Source organism: Anser anser, assembly GCF_964211835.1.
Source record: "Anser anser genome assembly, chromosome: 12".
Lineage (NCBI taxonomy): Eukaryota > Metazoa > Chordata > Aves > Anseriformes > Anatidae > Anser > Anser anser.
Window position 1 is genome coordinate 13,472,033 of NC_139733.1, and position 23,769 is coordinate 13,495,801.

The following is a 23,769-nucleotide window of genomic DNA, read 5'->3' on the forward strand; positions in this document are numbered from 1 at the left end:
CAGAGGAGGGAGAGGGTTTTTGAGCCCTGGCTGCAAAGGGGCCGAGGACTGGCAGCATTTTGAGCGTGACCAGCTCAGCATTGCAGGGCAGGGACCTTTGCCCCACCTTGGTAAAGAAAGAGGGTCACCGCTCAGCAGCACACATCCCCTTTGCTGAGGGCTCTGGGGAGCTTATCCCACCCACGAGAGGCAATGGGGTAAGCGAGCTGCAAGGCTTCTTCAGGCGAGATGCCTCTGATCTAACGGCAGATGCAGGAAGCCGCCGCTGTGCTAAGTGACCTTTATTCCATTTGCAAAACGACACAAGCTCCACACGCTGCCACTCGGCCGGCTGCCGGCTGGGGCTGTTGGGTCAAGCTTTGTCGGAGGGATCTGACTCACTTCTTGCATCAGACTTGCAAGAAAATGAGTCAGGGATAATCTCTAATATCCCAATCGGCCTCTCCTGCCTACATTTAGCTCTATTTGGGGGGCTCTTGGGGAGCTGAATTTGAGGCTCATTCAGTACAAATGCGGGTGGGAAATGAAAGTTATCACTCAAGGAGGTCACCAAAAGAAAAAGGGACTAAGAGAGATGCACCAAGGAAGGACGGAGGAGTTTGCACAGGGTTGTTGCTGCTCCTAGTTCCCTGGAAGGCAGAGGACTGCGTGGCATTTAGATGGGAGAACTGGTGCTCAGGAAAGCATCGCAGGACAGATCTCTGCAGGGATTGCCAGACCTACAACAGATTCAGTGAGTCCAGCAAGGAAACAGAATCTGTCCTCGATGAAGGAGGAGGAAACAGGGAGTGTGAGGATGAAGGGAATAGCAGGAGCCTGGGGGCAACCTGTGTGTGAAGCAGAGGGGAAGGTCTGGGACTTGGAGCTGTGCAGAGGGAGCCCTGACCTGCACCCACGGAGCAGGGAGAGCAGGGAACAGTGAAAGAGCCTCGTTACCCAAATGTTGCCTTTCCCTCATCTCTTAGGGAGGAATCAGAGACTAGGACGAGACTGAGGAACTGCCAATCTGGAACAGAGCAGCGGTGCCTGCAGTCAAGTACCCGGCTTCCAGAGGAGGCAAATTTGGATGCTTTAGAGGAAAATCTTCAATAGCATCCCAGTTCCAGGAAGAGTGCAATACGTTGGGTGTTTACTCGTGTTGGGATAGCTGCAGAACCATAGCAGGGCAGACAGGCTATTTATAAGTGTATCAGATATCAGCTAAGCACTTTGCACTTTCTATGGAGCATACATCAAGATTAACGAGAAGGAACATGGGCTGAGGGCAGCAAATGAGCACAGGTTGGAGAAGAGGTATCCTTTAATACAGTGCAGATGGGGAAGAACAGCAGCTGGCCCTGTGCCCAGTGCTACTTCTAAGACCTCTCAAAGCTGAGGAAGATTGCTTTATTACTAACACTGTGAGAAGGAAGGGTTGAAAATGCTGGGTTTGATGTCTTTGCAGTATTAGATGGAGAATTGTTTGCTCCTAAATATATATATATATATACACACACAAATCTATTCATAGATATTTCATTAAACTCTTCTAACTACATGCTGTGTGTAACAAAATAATAAGCCAGCTAAAGAGTTAACTCTCTATATATATCCAAACCTACTAGGAGAGAGCTAGAACACAGATTTAAGCAGACAGAAGATGATACTTGTTCCAATTAATGTTCCAGCTAGCATCTGCTCGTTTTAATTAGTTGAAGTCTGGTTTTGTCTGGAGACAGAATTGCTGAGCAGAAGCGTGCTGGCTTCTTTTCTGCTTAGTTGGCTATTCTGATCTCTCTTGGTCTTTGGAAACTTTTTCTACACTTCACAGAGGCTAAAAACTATTGTGCACTGATATTTGTGTGTGCCCATAGGCTCTCTCTAAGTTTCACTGCAACCAGCTTCCATCTGTGTTTCCACTGGAGGGAAAACAGGCACAGGAAGAGCTTTTACAGATGTCCTCCCCACCACACACACATTTGTGCATTGCTTCACTTATCCGAGACTCAGTTTTCTTCTGCAAGCAAGAATTCCTGTTGAGCAGATGCAGGTGGATGGAGAAGGGTTCCCCAGGACCTGTTAACCTTTCTGTTTTGCTCAAAGCTTGCTGATCCTTCACCTCACCCTTTGTAACACGACCTTTGAGGATCTGCATGTTTCAATTACGCACAGATGAATAATTTACAAGCCATGGCTGTTGGAATAAACAAGCCCTTCTGCTCTGTCCAAGCACTAGAGAGTTTGTCCTAAATTTCCCTCACTTTGCTGAAACCTCCATGACTTCAGCAGCATTCAAAAACCTTTAAAGGAGAAGCTGGTGAGGGAAAAGCAGGATGGCATATCACAGCAGCAAACAGCACTCACAGCAAGTATTCCTGTTATCTCTGAGCAGGGCATTGACCTGTTGTACAAACTCCAGGTAGGAAAGCCACTGGCAAAGCAACCTCAGATGTAATATTTACCTAAGAGGAGACATTTCAGTGGAAAACAAGCTACAGGATCTGCTGACACCCTGGTGGAGAGAACAGCGGGCATTCACGCAGGTGCAGTCAATGGAATAGGAACAGGATGTGGAAACTTTCTAGCATTTCCAAGTAACAAGGCTGTTGTTGCATGAGGGGCATGTTTGCGCTGTCTGTGATTGCAGCTGAACAGCTAAGAGAAGCTGTGGATCTGGGGCTTGACCTGCCAGAGCCCCACCGTGCGGCATCAGAGGAGTCACTTGGCTCCTCTCTGCCCCACTACTCCGTCCTTAAAGCAGAGATGCAAGCAGGCAGGTCCTGCAAGGAAACAGCCAGGCTTGCACCACACGTTTAGGAACTGCTATGACAGGTACCCACTGACGCCTAGTCCTCTGGCAAGGGAAACGGATCCCATGAGCTGCCCTGGGGATATGAGCTGCAGTTTAGGACCATAGATAACAACTCCTGTCAAAGCTTCTCTGCAGAAGAAGACAGGACCGAAACAGCTCAGGAGCAAAGTGAATAACGGGGTTGTTTTTTCTCTTTAATCCTTTCCACATGAGCAGAAATTGTTTGGAGCCATAAAGCATGTGCTCTCTCTTACAGCTCTTAGAAATCAGCCCTTTACTTTACAGATCCTTTTTGGTATGATCCTTATGCCCCTACTGAAGGAAGGGAGCCTGCAGCACCACCTGTTATACTAACAAAAAGCCACAGTTTCTCTATCTCCCTAAGCAGAGACTGGCACTGACAGGGCCAATCCCACCTTCCCCCAGCCTTTGATCACAGTAATCAAAATAAAAGGATCTTTTCCTCAGGCAGGGTATTTTTCAGCTGGACAGTCACAGCAGCTGTACTTTTGCCATGAAGCAAGGGCCAGGAAAACAGCTGGAACTGTGCCGTAAGAGCTTAATGTAAAATCATGAAGTTGCAACCTCAGGTTCCTGGGTCATTTGTCCCTGCAAATAGCAAGAATTTATAGCCCTTGTTATAGCCTTGGTTAGGAAAGTCTCCTTGGCTTCAGTTCCGTGGCTCTCTTTCCAATGGGCCAAACACAAACTCCTAGGCCCCAAATGTACTCAGTTTTGAGGGAAATCTGGAACTAGTTTTCAATTTGGGATTAGGTCTAAACAGGTATTCAGAACTGGCCTTGAAATCACAACTATGTCATGTATTTATCATCCTTACCAACACAAGGCCGTGAGAGGCCATTCAGGGGCCCAACCTCGGCCTCCCAGATCTCCTCCCTGTCACCTGGAGAGCTTCTGAAACGTCCATTCTTTGAGGTTTTCAAAACAGCTGCACAAGGCCTTCAGCAGCCTGATCCGACTTTGAAGTTAGCCTTGCTTGGAGCAAGAGGTTGGGCCTGAGACCTCCAGTGGTCTCTCCCAGGTGGTATTTTTCTGTGGTTCTGTCATCTTCAGCTGCATTTGCATCATGCTCTGCTAGGCCACTATCAGCAGACAGATCAGCAGGTGTCCCCACACTGACTAATCCAGGCCAGAAGTCAGTGAGCCTGAATCAACCGACTCTTCAGTGTTGGCTGCATTATTTCAGGAGACAGAGCAAAGCCCAGAGCTTATCTGCATGCAGTTGTCTAAGAAGAGTACTGTGGACAGTCATTGCAAGGGAGGATCCTTGCCACCATGGCACACGCTAGAATAAGGTCTGCATTGCAAAAGAAACTGGCCCAGGTCTGGAGAGGGTCCCAAAAAAAAGACTGCAGAGTATTTTCTCCTCTTCTCAGCAGGAAAGAATCCACAATCTCAGCAGGAAAAGGAGAGGGTGAAGTACAAATCATCATGCACTTGCTGCTTTCTGCCCAAGTCATTACACAAGTACCCTCAGCAAAAGGATGGATGACAGGGGCTGTCCTGTCATTTCCACGTCTCTTTAGAGTATTTATCAGCTTTCAACCACCAGATTGAATCGAGAAGAATTCTTGTTGCAAGAATATCACAAATTCATTTTGGATGAGGCAGCCCTGGAAGACACTGGGTGTGAGAATCAGTGGCAGGACTCAAAGACCTGAGAGAGTCTTGCTCCATCAGTTTGTTTGCGATGATGAGAGTTGAGCTCACGGGTCTTCTTGCAGAGCCCCCTGTCTGGGGACACTTCTAAGTGTCACTTCTTTCTTCAGCAGCCAGAGGATGGGCCAGATTTTTCTTGGTGTGCCTCATGTCTAGAGACCTCACATATATGGTAAGAGTGGGAAATATGGGTCACTGAGCCAAATCCCCGGCCTTGGCAATACAAGGTTGCTGCCACCTCATGGCTGGCTCTGGCCGTCCAAAGGTTACCGGGCATGTTTTTCCAGCTGGAAAATTTTACATTGAGATAAAAATCCCTCCTAGAAGTGAGCTTCAATTGGGGGTAAACAGCAGTGCCAGTAGATAGACCCCATGGAGCCAGGGCACCTGGGTATCACAGCTTTGCTGTGCACAGGAGGTCTTCTGCTTACTTTCTGCACTAGCTGCTTGTCCCTGTTTGGGAAGGCTCCAGCCCAAGTCATGGTACCTCTATTTCTGTTAGGCCACCACTTCCTTGTGCCCCACAACCTAAGGAGACAAGGAAACATCCACATTTTTGTCAAGAGGCCCTGGGTTTGCCGTGCACATGCAGCAGTTGGTATGTGTAGCAGTTCGGCATGGATGGCCATTACAACAGTCAGGTGCTGGGAAGGAAAAAAATCTGCAGAGAAGCAGAGACATGCTATAGCCCTAATGCTTGATCAGATGGGATAAGATATGGTCTCCAGTACTGTTTCTTTATGTCGTCTTTCATTGAGCTGTGGTGCTGATGCAGGGATGTGTACTGTAAATAAAGCACAGAGGAGAACCACCTAGTCAGTGTTCCTCCCTGACTCAGTGTCTATACAGAGCTCAGCGGTGTGTATGGACCTTGCAAGAAGGGTGTGAGCAGCTGTAATTTCCCCATCATATCTCCACAACCAACCTGAAGCTGCTCCCCTCTGAGCAGGGAAAAGGCACAAGAACAGTCTCCCTAAGAGACCCGCCAGCAGAAAAGCACCCAGAAGCCGTAAGACCACACTGAACACACTGAAGCAGAGTGCTGGTTTCATCACCTTCAGTGGAACTCTTACACTTTGTGCTGTGGACACTCACTTGTAGATCCCTTCTCCTAACTTGTGTGCAACACTGGAAATAGGTTCTGATTTCCTCTTCTTCCTCTTGGGATGCTCTGGGTTCTGCAGCCACACAGTTCAGCAGGAAACAGAGGAACAAGAGCTCCAGAGAATGAAAAAGCTGCCAAACCATTTGGTATTCCTGTGCCATTTGCTGGTTACTAAGGCTTTTCCCTTTGTGTGGTACGTATTGTGTCTCACTTTGAAGAAACTGAAGCAGAATACTTAAATAAATGAGTTCCCCTTGAGAAGACTCCAGGCAATGGGGAGATGGCTGCTCAGTGACCTGTGCAGTATCCTGGGTACATAGGGAGTTTCCTGTAAAGATAAGACTACAAAGGAATATTTATTTATCTAGATACTTACTTAGCTTTCATCTCTGGCAGTGTTTCTCAATCAGCCATTTCAAAATGTTTTGCCAACGCTAATTAACCCTCACAGCACCTCTGTGCTAGTAGAGAAGACAAGCAACTCCTTCACAAGCAACTCCTTCAAGAAAAAAATGAAAGGAGCAAAGAAATAACCATATCTTGCAATCCTAATCCCAGTTCCTAACAAAACCATCCCCTAAAAGCCCCCAGAACATCCTTCTGTTGGAAACACAAGAGGCAATCTGCAATTCTTATCGTGCAGCCTGTCTTCCTCAGATCTGCACCAGGGAAGCACTGTCCAGACATTTAATAAGACCCAAAAATGCAGTGCCCTGAAGCTACATTGCACAACCCGGAAATCCCTAACGAGCTACAGCATCAGTCAGCTGTACAGCCTATGCCACCAAGCAGGCTTTCCCATGATGTGCACATGATACTTATTCCATTCATTAACCAAGTTAATGGTGGCCAAGAATAGACCCCAGATGTCCTTCTGGCCTTAAAAACTTCTATGCCCTGAAGGAAACAAAAAGCCTAAGCGGCTTGTGGCAAGTGCGGGATATGAAAAAGGAACCAAAACTATGAAGAGCTTGTGCATTTCCAAGAATTCACAAAATACATCTCCGATTTTAAATAATTTCCCCAAACATGAACAGAGATAAGCGTTTAGGAAGGATAGCACAGAACTGAGCAATGCCTATATAAATGCATCATTCATTGATGTAGAGATTACGCCAGACAGAGCTGTAGCTGTTCCAATGTCTTAGTCCTGTTATCTATTTCCGTGATGGCTACTGCTGTTACTACTACTGCAAATTTGCAATTCTGTAATAAACTGGTATTTCCGAACAAAGGCCATTTGATATTATGCCTTTAGAAAAGTGCGTCTTAAGTACACTTCATTCCTGAATTATTTTTTTGGTAATGGAAATTACTTTACAGTCTCATTTTCAATACATACTCCCAAGTACATTTGGAAAATTTCCCAAAATATACCAAAGATAGCACTTTTCTGCATCACTGCTAAAATCAAAGTAATCATGTGCAGAATAAAGAGAAATTTCTTTCTTTATAAGCATTTTCCTTCTGTTGCCTGAATCCAATGTCTCGATAATCAGCAATCACGGAAAAGAACAATAACAATCAAATGAGAGTTTGCACTTACAGAAAATCATGCTATTTATTGCATGACTTATTCAGAGGGAGAAAGCTGTTTGGAAACCTATCTGTAAATGAAGGAAACCGCTATTTCAGAAAGCTGAAATTATATTAATAGAAAATCTAAAGAGTCTAGAGAAGAACATGGTCCATTTGGAATTGATTTGGTCTTCTCAGAAAGACGAAAAAGAAAAAAATGGTATTTAAAGATCTTTTCCTTCTTAAAACATATTACTTTTTTCAACTGATAAAGTATCAAATCATCTTTCAAATTATTTGAGTTTCTATAGCATTATTGACTTGGGGAGAATCCAGTAAATGACAGTTCATTCACCCATACCACATGTCAGCCCCCTGAACTGAGACTATTCAGACCTTGTGAACAGAAAGACCAAAGCAGAGGGAAAAAAGAAAAAAAGATGGTTTGAAGTCACACGATGACTAAAAATTGCAGTCACTTCCACAGTCCAGGGCTCCAACTCTCATCTCCTCAACCCACTGCTTTGCTCATTGAGATGGGGTTAAATGCCTGATCCCCAGGCCAGGTGGATCAAAATAAAGAAACCCAGCAAGGGAGGGGAGCCTTTTACACCTGATGAGTTTTCTCCCTTTACCATCCAGACAGATGGTTTGTACTTAAGGGAGCCGCCTGCTCGGGAGGCACGTAGCAGCACCTGTGTTGGGAAGCCTCCTGGGAGGACCCACCTGGCTCAGCCCTGTGCCATCAGGCCAGGGACACTTGTCCCTGCTGCAGGGAACCCAGGCCAAGGCATCCCTTCGGTGCATGGGCCGGGTGCCACCCGACAGCAGGCGCAGGGGTTCCCATGGCAGCACAAACAGAAGGACAACAGCCGGAGCAGAGCCGAGCTGCACCGCGTCTGCTGCAACGCGTCCACGGCCGTCTGCGGAGAGAAGCCCGGTGGAGGTCTCCTTTGGGTGAGAAGCCATAAAAATAAAGGGGTGAGGGCAACCACAGCATTTTCTTTGCTTGTCAGCATCGGATATAACTACGTGCTCAGACGAGCAGAGGCACTGGGGTGTTTCAGTGGGAAATCACACACACTAATGGTCTCCTCCTCCGTGCCAGCTGGGAAATGGGACACATCTGTCCCTACAATAGCTGCCCCACAGCTCAGAACTTGAAGCGATTTCCCAGTGAGCACAAGCCTTCTCTGTGAGTGATGGTATCATTTAAATTATTTGAGTATAAAGCACATACACTTATCACATACTCTGGGAACATGGTGGATGGATTTTATTGTATTATTTTTAGAATTGTTTGCATGTTTACTTTGGCTTTAATTTTTTTTTTTTTTGCACAGCAGATTGGTGCTTGGAAAATCACTGAATAAATGTTTCAGTAGATTAAAGCCATGAATGCCTTATCTTCTGATTCACATACTGCTGGACATTGATGTGTAGCTACTGAAACATAAAAGTGTCAGAGGCAGTGAAATATATGCCAAATGATTCTAGTAACAAAGTATTTTTCATTAGCATTATAGAGCTTAATAATTATAATTAGCACAACTAGCGCTTCTGTAGCTTTTGGCATTATTTCCAAAGTGCTGTGCAAACAATCTATTAAAAAAAACAACCACCGCAAAAACAATATCCTCAAAACAAAAATACCTTCATAAAATTAATATTTATAAGTTAATCTTAGAAACAGGGCTTTGTATACTTAGCTAAGTGTATTACAAAGCACTTTTTATCTCAGGGAGCTTCCCTGACAAATTATTTCCCACATATCAGTATCCTCTGTCTAGTTCTGCTTTTCAGTCCCATTCCCTATAACAGAAATTGGAATCAACCACTTGAAAAAAAAGATTTTTATGAGAAGGTTTTGGGATTACAGAAGCCAAGGTATGCACTGAGAGGGCTGAACGTTTGCTAGAACTGCTCTGTGTATTTCACAAAGTGTACTCATCTGAACACTGCCTTCCTACACCTGGCCCGATGGGTTTTTCCTCCAAAACTCACAACATCAGCAAAGTTTATGTTGTGGCAGGACACAGATGGGAGACCCCTAGAGAAAAAATCCCATGAAGTTACACCCAGGTTCAGAGAGACATGAAATCTAAGTGAACAGACAATGATGCTTTTGGAAAAGGTACTTCAGGATCTGAAAAGCAGAGAGAAAACATTTGGGGTGCATTCAAACAGCTTAAATTCTACCTCAGTCTCTGTGTCTCATCAATGCTGAAAGTTTGACACCTCTGAAGAATAAGACTAATTGGGCAGCTGCAGAAACACAGCCAGTAAAAAACACAAAGCACCAAGGACGTACATGGAAATTAGGCCAGATGAGTTTAGCTCAAAATACATGAAAACTGGAGGCTGTTCAGAGCAAATAATGATGCTTTAAAATAGCCTTAAAACTAGTGCAAGCGGAAGAGGATATTTTCTGCTGTGTCTTATACCAGTGTGGATCAGGAATGGTCCCAGCAGCAGAATTACATCAATTGAACTAATACCTCCCTGGACCCAGCTTGCTGCCTTTGTTGATTACAGGGTAACTGTAACAATGATCTATCTGTTCTTTGTGAGTGAGATCATTACAATTATGTCTTTTCCCCTAGGACCCACAGCAAAGACTACAAAAGAGGTTGGATTCAGAGAAACAAAAAGCTAATCTTCAACAGTTTGCCAGCCTAAAATTAAACACGAACCAGTTCCCTACAGCATGTCTGTGTTGTCCAGCAGTCATTCAGCCTTATCACAAGAAACCCACAGTACTGGAGCAATTTCTGGTAAGAGCTTTAGGGAGTAAAAATGTTACTTGTGAACCAGCATGGGCAGATGAAAGCATGGGTTTGGATCAGAACTGGAGCTGTGGATGGAACAAGAAAAGACAAGGGACTCGAGCTGCTTATTGTCTCCAAATTGTTTTGTCTTTGCTTTCCCATCATTGTGTATGTGAGGAGGACTCTTGTTTTACACAACCTTCACATCAGCCAAGGATCAACATCTCCTGTTTGGTGTCAGAACAGAAACATTTTCCAGTTTGCTGAAGCTTTTTTTTTAATTCCCACCGATGCAAAAGGCTCAGCAGTTAAGATCCAGAAAGCCCCTAGGCCATCACTGCTGTAAAACCTTACTGCATCACTTACTGGCAGGTTCCAATTGATCGATTTGTTTATGGTTTTCTTTGGGCCAGGGTCAACAATGCCATCTCCACATGAAGAGTCAATCTCTGAAAGTCTCTCTTCCAAACCTGGAATGGAAACATACCTTGTGCTGTCAGGTAAGGTCATGATGCTCTGGCAGCTTTTTGTTGTTAGGTCAAAGGAGAGGTCTGTGTTCATACTCTTCTGCCCATGATCAGGTTAGACAGACTCCCAAAAGCTTCAGCAAAAGTTCTGCCTGAGGAAAACAGTGAACAAACACTTCAGTAAACAAGGTTTGGAAATGGGAAGATGGACTGTAAGGGAACACAGCTCTTGCTCTGCCACCAACAGCTCCTCAGAGAAGAGCAAAGGAATCAGTTTGGTCTCTGATAGATCTCCTAGTACAGCCAAGATCTGAGGTCCTTCCTGAGTTTTTCTTGGTCTCTCAGACACTGATTTTACCTTGAGCATTTACCCAGGCTGACTTTATATCACAGTATTAAATTGTGAACCAGAGTCTCCCTGCACAGGGGCAAAAAGCATTCTGCTCTTCAGACTTGGGTCTGGCTAAAGCTTTCCTGATTTCCAGATAAACCAATTATTTTGAGGCTTTGACAATTAACTAAAAGCTTATATTTATATTAATAGGAATGACCTATGTATAATACTTTTCCAAGTACCCCTCCTGAGAGGACTATGTGCCTACCAGTCACAAGAGAGCTGGAGAAGGTCCAAACAATTGACACTTGTTATACTGGGGCTCCTAATCTTGGAGCAGGATTGTTAAATGCTAATGTTCAAAGTTAAAGTAGGCAGTCAGCTGTCACCAGCCAGAGGCATACATTGTCTCTGATCAGGAGATGTGCTGCTGCGGTGCAACACAGCAGTGTCCCTTTGCACTAGGTCCTGATGTTCTGCCTTGCACCTTCTACATCCTTGTCTATTTCTTGCAGAATTCCCAGAAGAGGGTGAAGAAAACCCAATGAAAAATCCTTTTACAATTCCTCCGGATCTTGATGTTTTCTTAATAAGGGACAAGGAAAGAAAAAAGGCTAAGGCGGTACGTACACATGTTTTACACCAGTGTGTATAGAAGGGGCTCACTAGGGGAGGCAACCAACTAATACAAAGTAAGACCAAAATCTACTGCGTGAGAGAAACAACACCTGCCATATTCAGCTGAGATTCCCCCAAATCAGCTACAAGCCCACTGAGGTCCATGATGAAAGATTACCTTTACCAAGGGCAGATGTGAACATAAGCTTGCTGGTCACTAGTGCACTAGCCCGGAGAGCTGCGTCTGTGGAACATCTCTTTCTTCCTTATTTCCACTGTGGATTTTCCCTAGGACATGTGATCCAAGGGGGCGGGAAGTCACGGAGAGCTTATGGTGTCTCTGAGAGGCCTGAGCATTGACGTGGTTGCAGAAGCCACGCAGTAGTGTGGAAGCAAGAGGTCTTTGTTTCTAAATCACAAAGGGAAGGCTCCAAACAAGCTTAGGCAAGCCTCCTCACCTCACCGACTGATGACTGATAGTCTGGGTTGAGCTTGGGTTCAATATCACTATGTAAGTATGGGGAAGGGCCTAGCAGGAAGTGCACTACGGATGTCTGCTGCGTGATGTCCTCAGCCTAACCCAGACCCACACTGAGGAGGGAGCAATGAATTACAGACTTCAGACCAAAGCTTTAAAGAGGGTTTGAAGAGAGACCCTCAATTCAAACTTGAGGGTTTACATGCCTGCGTGAAGGCTGGCTGAGGTGGAAACTGAACGTGGGCTGTCCTGTACCCTTTGAATAGGGGAAGGACGAATCTCTGACAATTTCCATTCTGTCCCAGGAATAACCCAGGAAGGAAAAATGAGGACACTGAGTGGGTACCAGCTGTCACAGCTGGTGGCTGGATGCAGAACGCAAAGTCAACAAACTAATGAGAACAAATGCTAAGAAAAGAAACAGTGTTTTGGTTGCACCAAGAGAGGGTATCACTGAGATCAGTCAGATAAACCAGGCAAACAGGCATCAGCAGGGTATCAGTTGCTGCAAATTTCTAGACTGTGAATAACCACTGATGTCATTAAAAACCACAGAAGACAAAACACATTATCAAGCTGTCCGCATAACTGACTCCTCCTCACAGGAACGTGAAAAGATGAAGACCATGAAAATCCATGAGAAAATGACATACTCCACTAAAGTAAAAGCAAAGCAAAAAGGGTTCAGGAAAGCTCTGCAAAAGGAGGAGGAGGAAGAAAACAGAAAACAGGCAACAGATGAAGAAAGACTGAAAGCTCTTCAGGAGTGTCTTTCGTGGAAGATAGCCATTAAAAAAGGTAGGGAACAGTTACTGTCTTTGTAGCAGTGCTGCTCAGCTGGATAGCAGACTACATCAAAAGTCACACAGGGGATGGGACTAGCAGTTAGCTCTAGCTGACTTCGGTGAGCTCTTCTTGCAGACACGATAGTTATCTGCTGCATCTTGCCAGCCGCTGTGTGGCCAGGCTGTCTCCATCTCATGCATTTACATACGCAGGAGGTGTCACCACCACCACAGTATCCGGGGTTCCGCCATCCCCTGTGGCCACAACAGTAGCTGGGAGTCCTGGGAAGCAGCACAGAAGACAGCTGAGAGTTTGCTGGACCTTGTGTCATGGAGACATTTCCACTAAAATTCACATTTAGGTCAGCTTAGTAGACATGACCCTAAACTTCCTGCCTCTAACATGGGGAATAGTTTTGCCAACTGAGCCTAACTGATGTCAAAATGGTAATAAAATAATTGGTATTGCTGCCTTCAGTGCCAAGCACATTCATGCTCACAGCAGCCACCATATTCACTGTTCTTTGCATGACCATGTTTCCCCCCAGTTTTGATGAACTTTTTGTCTTTGTTTCAGATTACCCATTAGAAAAGGAGACCTTCCGCGACTACATAAATGACAGAAGAGAAATATTTTTACTTGAGGTACTTGGCTTTCTTTAAGGATGTTGTTCTCTGTTCATTTAATTATTCTTCCCTGTGTTGCTTTTTTCCCCCATAATGAGATCCATCGCATAGAGGTTACGCTAGTAGGGCATAAATGAGACCTCATGAACTGATTGTCCAAGCCCTGTGTTGGAGGCTCATAATCCAGCAATCCACAACTAAGAAGTGAACACAGGTCACTCACACCACCCAGTGGCAGCCATCCAACTATTTCCTCTTCATTTACAAGATGCGCAGATACACTGACCTTTTGGCTTCTGCTGCACCATATGTAGTTTATAGCTGGGAGCCATTATGAAATCAAAATATGGGAGCCATGCGGGAATATCCCCATTATTCACCCCTATTGTTTTACTATAACACCATTGAATCAATCTTTATCAGCTAGGAGTTAATTCAGTGCTGGGACTTCTTGATTCTGCCTTCAGTTTCACCACTTACATGTTATTTCTGAAACATCTCCTGGCCTCTGTGTACCTCATTTGCACTAAGACATATCTTGGTTTGAAATCCTTACCCTCTCTGCCAACAACTAGAAGGCAAAAAGGTAACCAAGAACAAAGCCAAAACAACACACCACTAATACTAACCGATTTGCCTTTTGGGTTCATTTCAGTATGCCATGGCAGTGAAGAGAGAGGAGATTCAAAGGATAGAGAACATAGCAAAGAAAGAGGAAAAAAAGCTGGAAAAGGCTGAACACCGCCTGGAGAAGGATGTTGCCATGTTTGATGAGTTCCTGAAGGAGAACCACAAAAATTCCGTTCAAGCCCTGAAAATGTAAAGGACGTTGAGGGAACCACACATATACTCTTTTGCATAGGGCAGAAGGTTTTTTGCTTGACCTCCCCAGAGGGTTTGGGCTAGCATCCAACCTCAAATTCTGTGTGTCTGGGTTTTCCCAGAGTTACAGTCCCGGTAGCATTTTCTCCCCTTGTTGCAAAAATTTGGCTGCAGTGAAGAACATAACATTGTCCCCACCACTTCCGTTCTTCTCACAACACCCCTACAATGGGCAGATTCTTCTCCCCAACCCATCACAGCAGGAACAGTTCCCTAAGAGAGGCAAGTTGGGCACTTTGTCCCATTACAGATATCATAAAAGTACAGCAGCAAGTGATGCTCAGCAGCAGCCAAATTAGGGACACCTTGACCTTGACCACAAACCCTTTACCAAGGCAAGTGGGGCCTTCAGCCAGGATTAAAGTGTCACTTGAGGTACATCTCTACCATTAAAAAAAAAAAAAAAAAAAAAACATTTCTAGGATTCCTCCCCATCTTTGATCTGTTTCACATGCATCACAGCTCACTGCCTGCTTATCGCTAAATTGTTTCATGGCTTATGTTGATGCATTCTAGTGCTGAAAAAGAATCTGCAGCAAAGACAAAGAAAATAACAGAGATCCAGATGATCAATTCCCAAATAAACAACCTCCAAAGGTAAGAGCAGCACGTTATTCTTGCTCAGCCTTTAACAGCCCCTACAGCACTATACCCTTTACAGTCCTTAGGGGGGAGAAAAGTTCAAAAAACATTACTATTTTAAAAGTCAAAAGATTTCAGTGATTTCTAGACAAAATGTTAGAGCTTTTGTTTTCCAGATGCTGATTTTGTTCTCTAAAACAATTTAACAGTTTAACAAGTTTAACAGTATTTTAAAAAAAGAACTAATCTAAAACCAAAATGAAATGCCTAGTCTCAGATTAAAAACAAATAAAACTACAGCAAGGCATTTTAATAGTTTCTTTAAAAATGATAATTCCCATGACAAGTGGAGCTGGCAAGATTTGTATTCATTTTTCAAGTAAAAATGCTATTATTTGGCACCAAAGCTAAGAATGTGGCTTGGGGTTTGATTCACTGACTGAAAGACTGAGCTTTTTTAGAGGCAGCAGGAGCACTTGGTAATACATTAATTACTCATTTTGTTAAATGCTGCCATGCTCCCTCCTATGGGCAGCGTGCAGGGAGCAGGTATTTCTTTCCTGAGGCGACAGATACTTGGGGGAAAGTAAAAGAGCTGAACAAGTTATCACCTGCCAGCCAAGGCACAATACCTCATCACGTGCATCTTTTGAGCCCTTCTGAAGTAACACACAGATGTTTAATGAAGGTAACTTGACTGCTTTATTGTAATGTCCCTTCTAGATGTTTGCTCACACTGAGCTCAGAGCCAGGTCAGGTCCTTTAATCTCACCGCTTCCGTCTTCCACACCAAAGGTGACACGGGCCACATTAAACCCCTGGAGATACCTGCAGAGCATGGGTGCTCTCTGCTGGCTTCCCAAGGCACAGGGGCTGAAGTTTGGGTGGGACAAGACAGCAAAATGGAAGCATTTCTTTTCTTCTAAATGTACTTCTCTGCCTCTTCATTTCAATTGACACCATCAGAGTGTATTTTGACATGCATCAGTGTATTTTGACACTGGCAAAGCTGCAAATGGCAGCAAGTCACCACTCCTACTGGAGACACGTGGATGAGGGAGATCTCTGTTCACTCCCTTCTAGCTGCACAGGCCTTGCAGAGTTGACAGATGTAAAAACTAAGCTGCAAGGCCTGCTGCTCAGATTTCAATACTCTGCTGGAGATGTGGGTAAAATGCTGCTTTGACATCAGGTAACTCTCTCTGGACATGTGCAATTAGATCTGAACTTGTCTGCCTGTTTTTCAGGCTGGCCAGATGCCAGTCACTCTGACAAACTTTTCTAGTATTTTTCCTATATTAGTAAGCCCAGTGCCACAGAAGGGGTCTGGCCACAGAGATGTGACCAGAGGGATTTCACACGAGGAACCATAGAGAGCACATGCAGGGCAGGTTTACATTTGTCTTTGTGTGTCCACAAGGACATGTGCCTTCTTGTCCGTTTTCTGAGTGGAGCTCACTGTCAAGAGTTAGAAAGAACCTGCTCAAACAGGGACTTTCCTTCTTGCTAACATGTTGCCCACTTCTCCCACTCCAGTGACATATCCAGATTTGAGAATACTCTGCAAGAGTACAAGATCTACAAGGACTTCCTCTATCAGCTATCTCCAAAAGAGTGGCAGGAGGAACGTGTGAAAAAGAACACAAAGCAGTTGAAAACAGCCTCCAAAGCTAACAAAGAAAATGCCTCCCCTCCCACCGCTGCAGAGGAGGGTAAGTGCCATGGAAGAGCTGCCCACTCCTCACCAGGACAGCTCCATGCTTTAAGTCTACACCCCTTCTTGTGTCCAGGCCCAGACCTGACAGCTGGGATTAATGCTGCCTGTCCGTACACTACAGGTTATACAGATGCGCCAAGTTCTCTGCTGTCTGCAGAAAGTTTGAATTTGAGGCTATTACGTGAGATCAGGCCACAGCTCAAAAGCCTCCTGAAGCCTCTCTCAACAAAAAAAACGTAAGTGCAAGACAACGAAAACAACAGAGTTAAGTAATACAGAGAACGCTCAACTGGGAGTCAGGATAGAGAAAGCCTACTCCTCACCTTTGCTCTCAGCATGCATAGGTCTGGGTCTTATTGGAACGAATCAACATATCAGATGTTCCAAAGATGTGCAACTCAGTACCTGTACACCTACCCCGAAAGAGCTCCGTCCCCAAATCCTCTGCTAAGAGCCTGCCCAGGGTTTGGGCCCAAAGGTGACCCCAGGAGGAATCATAGACCTTGGGCACTGTCCTGGAGCAAAGCTTCTCCGTGGCCAGTTTGTGGCTGGGTTACTGGGTCCCACTGTTGGTCACATCGATCCCATCAACGAGGTCCATATTGCACTGACCACCTGCTTTCAGTAAGAAGCTTCCATAAAGTGGGCAGGCCCAGACTGAGCAGCAGAGGGCAGCTGATACAGCAGAGGGCAGCTGATAGTAAGAGACAAGCAAGGCCCACTCCTTTTTTTTTTTTTTTTTTTTTTTTTTGAAGGCAAATTAAACAGTTGCCTGGAAATGCAAAGCATGGGTTCGCGGTGATTGTATAGCCTCCTGAGACCAAAAAACACCTGGTTATCAGTAGAGTTTAAGCCAAGTCTCCACCTGCAGGGCCAGCTCCTCAGCCTCCCCTCAGAGCACTGCAGGTGCCAGGCCCTCCCAAGCAGGGCTGCTTTGTGCCACCCCTTGTGAAGCCACTGCAATTACTGGGCTGCTGCCACGTGGCAGAAACAATGCGTGCACAAGCGGGCCTGGCACTAAAATGATGCAAACTGAGGTTTTTCACCCCTCCCATGGCCCCAGGGCAATAGGTGCAAATGAAGGCAATGAGCAGACAGCTGCCAGTGCCAGAGAGGCTCCTCTTGCCTTGCTTTTGCAGCTCAGACTCATCCCTGGGGCTGAGCAGGGAAGAAAGAGACTGCATTGCTGGTAAATGGCATATGGCTGTGCAGAAGAAGCACTTAACAGCCTTCTCCAAGGGCAAGTAGAAGCTGCAGACTCCTGTGGTGGCCACAGCATGTTGTTCGGGAGCAGTAGCACACTCCACACAGAGCACAAAGCTTTCTCTACACTTACTGTGCTGCTGAGTCTTTTTAACAAGTCTTTTGCCTCAGCCTTCTCATTACGCAAGAGCCCAGCTTCCCACCACATTTACAGGCATTTGGATCAACACCCTCAGGTCAGGCTCATCTGTTGAGTCCTCACCCCACTGGCCAGCAGAGCCTGGAGCAGCTCAAAAACCATCTTGTCTGAGGACAGACGCAGTTTCTACAGTGCACCTTGGTGTGACCTCTAGCTCCTACTGACCCCCAAGTAGCCCACAGACAAATGGGGGGCAAACCTGCAAACGTTCAAAGGAGTATTCAGGAGCAAACAGCCAACACACAACGGAAAGGGAAGCTGCCGGCTACCTGCAGCTGAAACTAGAAGTTGTTTGCAGGTGTCAGTGTTGGCTAGTTGCCATGTTCATAGTATACTAACAAGGTCTCCTTTGAGCTGTCATTTCTCTAAGGGCCTGATATACAAAATGCTTTTTCAGAAGTTCCCTGGAAGAGCGAGACAGCGAAACCTGCTCAGACGAAGAAGATGAGGTCAGAAGTCTTTATACTGAAATATTTACACTTTGTCCTGTGTCATTTATTGATGTTATTAATTTCTCTCACCTTCTAACCATTCATTATGGGGTTGAGGTGTTATTGTGGCCACTAGTTGTAAATGTATGTTTATATATTCATAAACATTCATGGTTTTAGCAACCTTCATTATAAGTATCTTCATATAACTTTCCTCCTCTGCTTTCCAAAAACCCACCATCACTTCAAAGCTTGCCAACCCACAACAAGATACGACATGTCACAACAGGAGGTTTTGAGATTAGCAAAGTTATCATTTTATGTCCAAAACTGAAATTTTCTCACTCAGATGTTTGCATCACTTTTTACTCCCCAAAATTCAACTTGGTGCAGCTACTGAGGTAGTGTCAAGCTAAACACCTGGCAGGAAAGTAGGAGACATTTGTATGTGGACAGCCAGGTACCTCTCTACATGCAAGAGCACTTACTCAGCCCCAGCTGTCAAAGCTCTTCACTCCCTTTATTTCAGTGCATGCCTGTTTTGTACCATCTGTGCAAAAACTGAAATAAGAGCTTCCCCTATCTTATACCGGTTGAATGAAATTAAAGCAAAACTAACAGCATCGCCACCCCAAGTCAGCCAGTGCTATAAGGCACACAGACTTTTTGTAAGTCTTGCCATTCTATCCAAGTAAGCCTTACCTCCCTCTTTTCTTGAGTTCATCACTTTGGCTGCAGATAACAAATCACATAAACCTTCTCCATAAAAAGGCAAGGCTTCAGAGACAGACCTGGTCCTAGAGAAAAGAAAGAGACAGAAAGTTTCAGGAGTCAAAAATCAATGCTCAGAATTGGGCGCAAAACACTCAGCTTTTTGTTGCCACAGCCCCTCCAGCCCACACTGCCATAAGAAACCAGAGAGCCACTCCGCTGAGCAGCAAAACTTCTTTAACCTAGGGCAGGGTCTACTTGGTAGTTTCCCCTAACTTTTTTTTTTTTTTTTTTTTTAAGAACATAGTCATATTTGGGGATCATGCCTGGCTGCCCTGCTGGGGGGAGCCACAAATAACTCCTTAATAATGCTTAATGAATGCTTTCTTTCTGAATGGAAGAAAAGTCTTTCCAGTGTGAATTTTCTGGCACAGGTACAAGTTCTTGCCCTCACTCTGTGTATGCTGTGCTGTTTGTAAAATAACGCCATAACGCCTCCTGGCAGATGACACCAGTTGTAGACAACCCTCCATGTAGCACAATGGAAAAGAAGCTAGGAAAGGGCAAAAGCTCATCACGTGTTTTCCTCTCCAGGAGCCTGAGCTATATTTTACTGATCCCCAACAACTGCTGTCTATTTTCACGGAGATGGAGGAAGAGAACTTGTCCTTCATCCAGAATTCCCAGGAGATAGAGGAATGTTTGGATGAGCTCCAAAACACTTTCATCACCACACACCAAAGGACGTAAGTGTGATCCTGCGATTCTGTGAGTGATGGGAATGGGGTCCCCTGTGCCCCAGCTTTCAAACACAAGTGACCCCCCCATCTACTAGCACCTTCCCACCAGGCTGCACAGTCCTCAAGGCACCGGCTGGGGAACTGATGCACTTAGCATTCTGTGGGGTACACACGCCAGGAAGTATCATGTAATTCTCATAAGGAAAGATCAAAGCAAGAAACAAGGAACCTGGAGCGATCCAGACCAGCATCTGTTTTGACTCAATGCAAACCCTTCCCAGAGGAAGCCAGCAGGGAACCTGAGTGTAATTGCAGCACAGTATTTCTATGGCAGGTAGGCACACCTATTCCCATTTGCAGTGCACCTTAACCCCTTGTGAATGTTTTTAAATGCAATCTACTTCCTGCATTGACTCATTAGAAATTCTTGAGTGTTATTTAGCTATGCTACTTCTCCCTCCTCCACACCGACACAATAACTGTTATTCCAGAAAATCCAAAGCTCTCTGCTCTCAGAGCTACAGTGCAAGCTGTCCAGAACTGGCATGCAGTGTTACCTCCATCTGCCGGCAGCGGGAGGGATGGTCCTGGGCTGGAAAGCAGAAGAGCAGCCAAGGGGTTCTGAGATGCCTTTTACAAAATACCTCCCTTCTCTTCTGGCCTAGGGAGCAAGAGATAGGACAGCTGAAGCAGGATATGGTCAACCTCAAATCCGCCATCGCCAAAGAAGAAGAGAGGGCAGCAGATCTGAAGCACAGAGTTCAAGTCTTTTCTTCTGAAGAACACAATGCTGATGTCCAGGTACTCCTTGAGATCAAGGCAAGGTGGGAGAGCATGGCAATGAGCAGTTCCTCTCCACTGACTGTAATCATCCTGGGTAAAAAGTGACAGAGGGCTGGGATCAGCATTTTTCTCAGCGGTGGAACTGCAGCTAGGGCAGATTTGGGGCATTGCAGAGCCAGCAAACTGGGACAAATGTGCTCACACCATGCGGCTACCGTGAGGTGGGACAAGGACCCAGACAGGCACCCAGGCTGCTGCAACCTGGCCCAGGCCACAGCAAAGCTGGGATGAGGAGGCCAACAAAAGAACGGCTCGATACAGCCATCCACCCAGGCACTGCAAAGCAAATTGAGAAGCAAACAACTGAGTTTTGTTGAGGGAATTGAAATCTACTGATTTCCTTTTCTATTCTTTTGAAGGGATGTGGTGTTTCTACTGGACAGACGCTCACTGGTGCATCTCACCTTATCTCCTCTTATCCCTAGGACAAAATGCTCACAAGCTTGAACAAAAAGGTGCAGGAGGTCTACAGCCAGTGCATTGGAGACAATGAGGCAAACCTGCCGACACTGCAGATGCTAGCAGCGATAGAAAAACAGCTCAATGATTTACTGGACAACCTGGAGAGAGTCCCACCAGAAAAGATAGCACAGATTGAGAAAGCCAAAGAAAAGGAACGGAGGATAAGGTAAGACAAGACCCTCTGGAAACAGGGCCTCTATTTTTTAAACACTGAGGATCAACAGCAAAACCACTGAAAGAACTAAATTTGTCAAATCAACCCTGGAAACTGTAACAGTAATCTGACTGCCCAGGTGACCAATGGATCCCATTTTACTCCTGTATTGCTTCAAATTCACAGTACTCACAACTCTTCACCGGCAAGCAGCAGCCCACAGCTATGTTAGAAAAGACCTGGAAGGTGCCTGTGTCCTGAACTGAAAGGCAAAATCTAGAAAAAGAAAAGATAAAAAAGTTGTCTGAGCAAATTTGATGAGAACTATAGTTTTAAGAAGACAATTTGCATTAACAATATTTAAAGTAATTGAATAGAAAATTAATCCTCCGTATAAGTACATAAGGCCACTTGGCAGCAACACCAGTTTCCAAATGTTTCTTCTAAAGAACTCTAAATTTAATTTGTGCTTTTTAATTGAAATAGTAGCTAGTTAACACAATAAATTCAGGTTTTGAGATGTTGCTATTGCTTCAGTTACCCACCTGAAAGTTCCCCTTGCAAACAGCAAAGAAGTAACTGGAGAGCTGGCTGTATCTGGCTGTCCCCAGGTGAAGAAGATTAATCAGAAGAGAAAATAGCTCGAGCATTTAAAGCCAGAACACTGACATTTTGCTCCTACTTAGTTTCTTTCTCTGCATTTTTCTTCACCTTTGTAGTAGAAAGGGTGCGATACTTCTTCCTGATGTGCTGTGAATGATTTTGCACTCTTAACTGACAAAAGAAAGAAGACACACACATAGTGCTCTCTGGGAATGGAAAGAGAGGAACCCAGGAAGGAATCTGACCAACCCCTGCCCCTGCCTCCACACCCCCCATGCCAAAAAACACCATTCAAAGACCATTTAAAATCCAACGTTGTCTATACTCAACCTCCACACTCCATTGCACTTACACTGTTAGACAACATGTATGTCAAAAGCGTACTCTGTGTAGCTGTGTACGTTTAAATCCTTTTTTCATTCCCTTCAAAAGGCTCAGAGAGGAAAACCTAAAGCAACAGAAGAAGCTGCAGGAGGAAAGATTGCAACGGGCCCTGGAAAGAGCACAGGCAACCATAAAAATAAAGGTCAGTGCAGTAACCCATAGGAACATCTTGTCTCCATAGCCCACCTCAGAGAAGCTGCGGGTACCATTAAGCATTCAAGGGAAGAGCTGTTACAAGGAGGCCTCCACAGCTGCGAGGGGATGTCACCCACACTCAGGTGTAGGCCAGTTTACAGGATTCATATAAGTTAAACAACTGCCAGAAGGCAGCTGTGCTGAGTTATTCCAGTTCTGTGTCCTTCTACTGTCCACCCATTCTTATGACTTGACCAAATGGTGCTCTCCGGTTCTTGCTAATTTTCTCACTGAGCTCATTTCAACTTGATAACCTGGCAATATTAAAAAAAAAAAATGGGCAGGAAAATCAACAAAGGAGGAACGAGGCAGCAGCAGGACACCCTGCACAAGCAGCAAGCCCCTAGACCAGCTCAGCTGTATCACCAAGCCATACCTTTTGTTGCATGGTCCTCATCACAACAAACCGAGACTTCCCCCCCTCAGAGGTACGTGCAGAACCGCAGGCCATGGCTCCTGCTGCACACCAAGCGAGCACATTTCACAGGTCAAGGTGACCGTGAGGGCAGCCCATCTCTGTCACACACCAAGCTGGTGACAGGACGGGTGACCAAGAACAGGTACCACGAGTCCTGGCCCCTTTACTCAACATAAAATAGTTCTGCAGGCTCCCTCAGGTATTCCCTCACATTCCAACCTTCCACCCTCTTGCAGTACAAAAAGGTTTTAGTCAGAAAACAGCTGCAGAAACATCTTCTACAGTACTTTATAGAAGCTGAAGTACTAGCACACGGATCGTCTTCAGGTGCTTGATGCTTATACTTAATAGAAAAACCACGCTGAACAGACACACTCAAGCCTGCCTAGAAAGCAGCCAGCACAGGGCCATGGCTCCAGGCAGCAGGAGAGCCCCACAGCGTGAAGCAGCTGTAGCAGGAGCCGCGGGGCTCAGAGATGCTGCTCAGCACAGCACTGATGTGCACGGCCTCTGCTTTCTCTGCAGACTGGCAGGAGGCTGATGTTCCGCTCCAGCCCACCCGCCAAGAAGGAAAAGAAGCGCAGCCAAGAACAAATGGATAAGGAGAAGGAAGAACTACTCTATTATTTCACTTGACAGCACAGCCTTTGCTATACCACGTAGGGCTGATAATCATTCTAGAAAAAAAGGTTTTCCTAGATCTACAGTCTGTTAGAGTCTAAGCCATTTACTCAGCGTATGAACTTCATAAAATTCCTTTTCTTATACCACAACATCCCAGGGAAAAGAGCTAGTGTCAGGTAAACGCTTTTTACCCCCCGATTTTTTTCCTTAAGGAAATAAAATTTTCTCTCATTTCATTGCAGGCAACAATGCTTTTCTCAGTCAGTTCTTGAAGCAGAAAGCTTTATTCCTACAAACCTGACTAGTGAGATTTATCACAGTAACGATTTTTTGTTATGGCAGAACTAAGTCAGGAACTTACCAGACATTTATTATTAAAATCAGAGATCCGGTGAATAACTATAAACATGAAGGCTATCCCTTAGTCCAAAGGATGGGTTTTGTTACACA

At 45.2% G+C, this 23,769-nt stretch overlaps 1 protein-coding gene and 1 long non-coding RNA gene across 7 annotated transcripts in view; one reads left to right on the forward strand and one right to left on the reverse strand.

Moving 5' to 3' along the window:
- Positions 1-23,213, reverse strand: part of LOC310880432 — a 37,204-nt gene extending 13,991 nt beyond the window's left edge. For 2 of the 3 annotated variants that reach the window (XR_014571679.1, XR_014571680.1), the window contains exons 1-5: positions 21,641-22,121; positions 21,289-21,371; positions 20,194-20,297; positions 18,888-18,982; positions 10,350-10,481 (exon numbers count right to left, since the gene is read on the reverse strand). This is a non-coding gene — a long non-coding RNA (uncharacterized lncRNA). Of the gene's footprint in view, positions 1-106; positions 5,256-5,566; positions 5,919-10,349; positions 10,482-18,887; positions 18,983-20,193; positions 20,298-21,288; positions 21,372-21,640; positions 22,122-22,268 lie in introns of those variants that run through there. The other variant, XR_014571678.1, reaches the window with a different exon arrangement.
- CFAP100 (cilia and flagella associated protein 100) lies at positions 5,943-23,725 on the forward strand. 4 transcript variants are annotated; one of them, XM_083796200.1, is made up of 16 exons: positions 5,947-8,051; positions 9,698-9,868; positions 10,276-10,362; positions 11,179-11,285; positions 12,365-12,557; positions 13,122-13,189; positions 13,827-13,990; positions 14,570-14,650; positions 16,172-16,347; positions 16,474-16,588; positions 18,155-18,203; positions 19,491-19,642; positions 20,302-20,437; positions 20,905-21,107; positions 22,131-22,224; positions 23,221-23,725. In XM_083796200.1, exons 2-16 carry the CDS (start codon positions 9,802-9,804, stop codon positions 23,329-23,331), a joined length of 1,803 nt encoding a protein of 600 aa, XP_083652326.1. In that variant the 5' UTR covers positions 5,947-8,051; positions 9,698-9,801; the 3' UTR covers positions 23,332-23,725. The 4 variants fall into 4 exon arrangements, with proteins under 4 accessions (XP_083652324.1, XP_083652323.1, XP_083652326.1 ...); XM_083796199.1 differs by having other exon boundaries at positions 5,948-8,051; positions 18,152-18,203; XM_083796198.1 differs by having other exon boundaries at positions 5,943-8,075; positions 16,172-16,588; positions 18,152-18,203.
- The last annotated feature ends 44 nt before the right edge of the window (positions 23,726-23,769 follow it).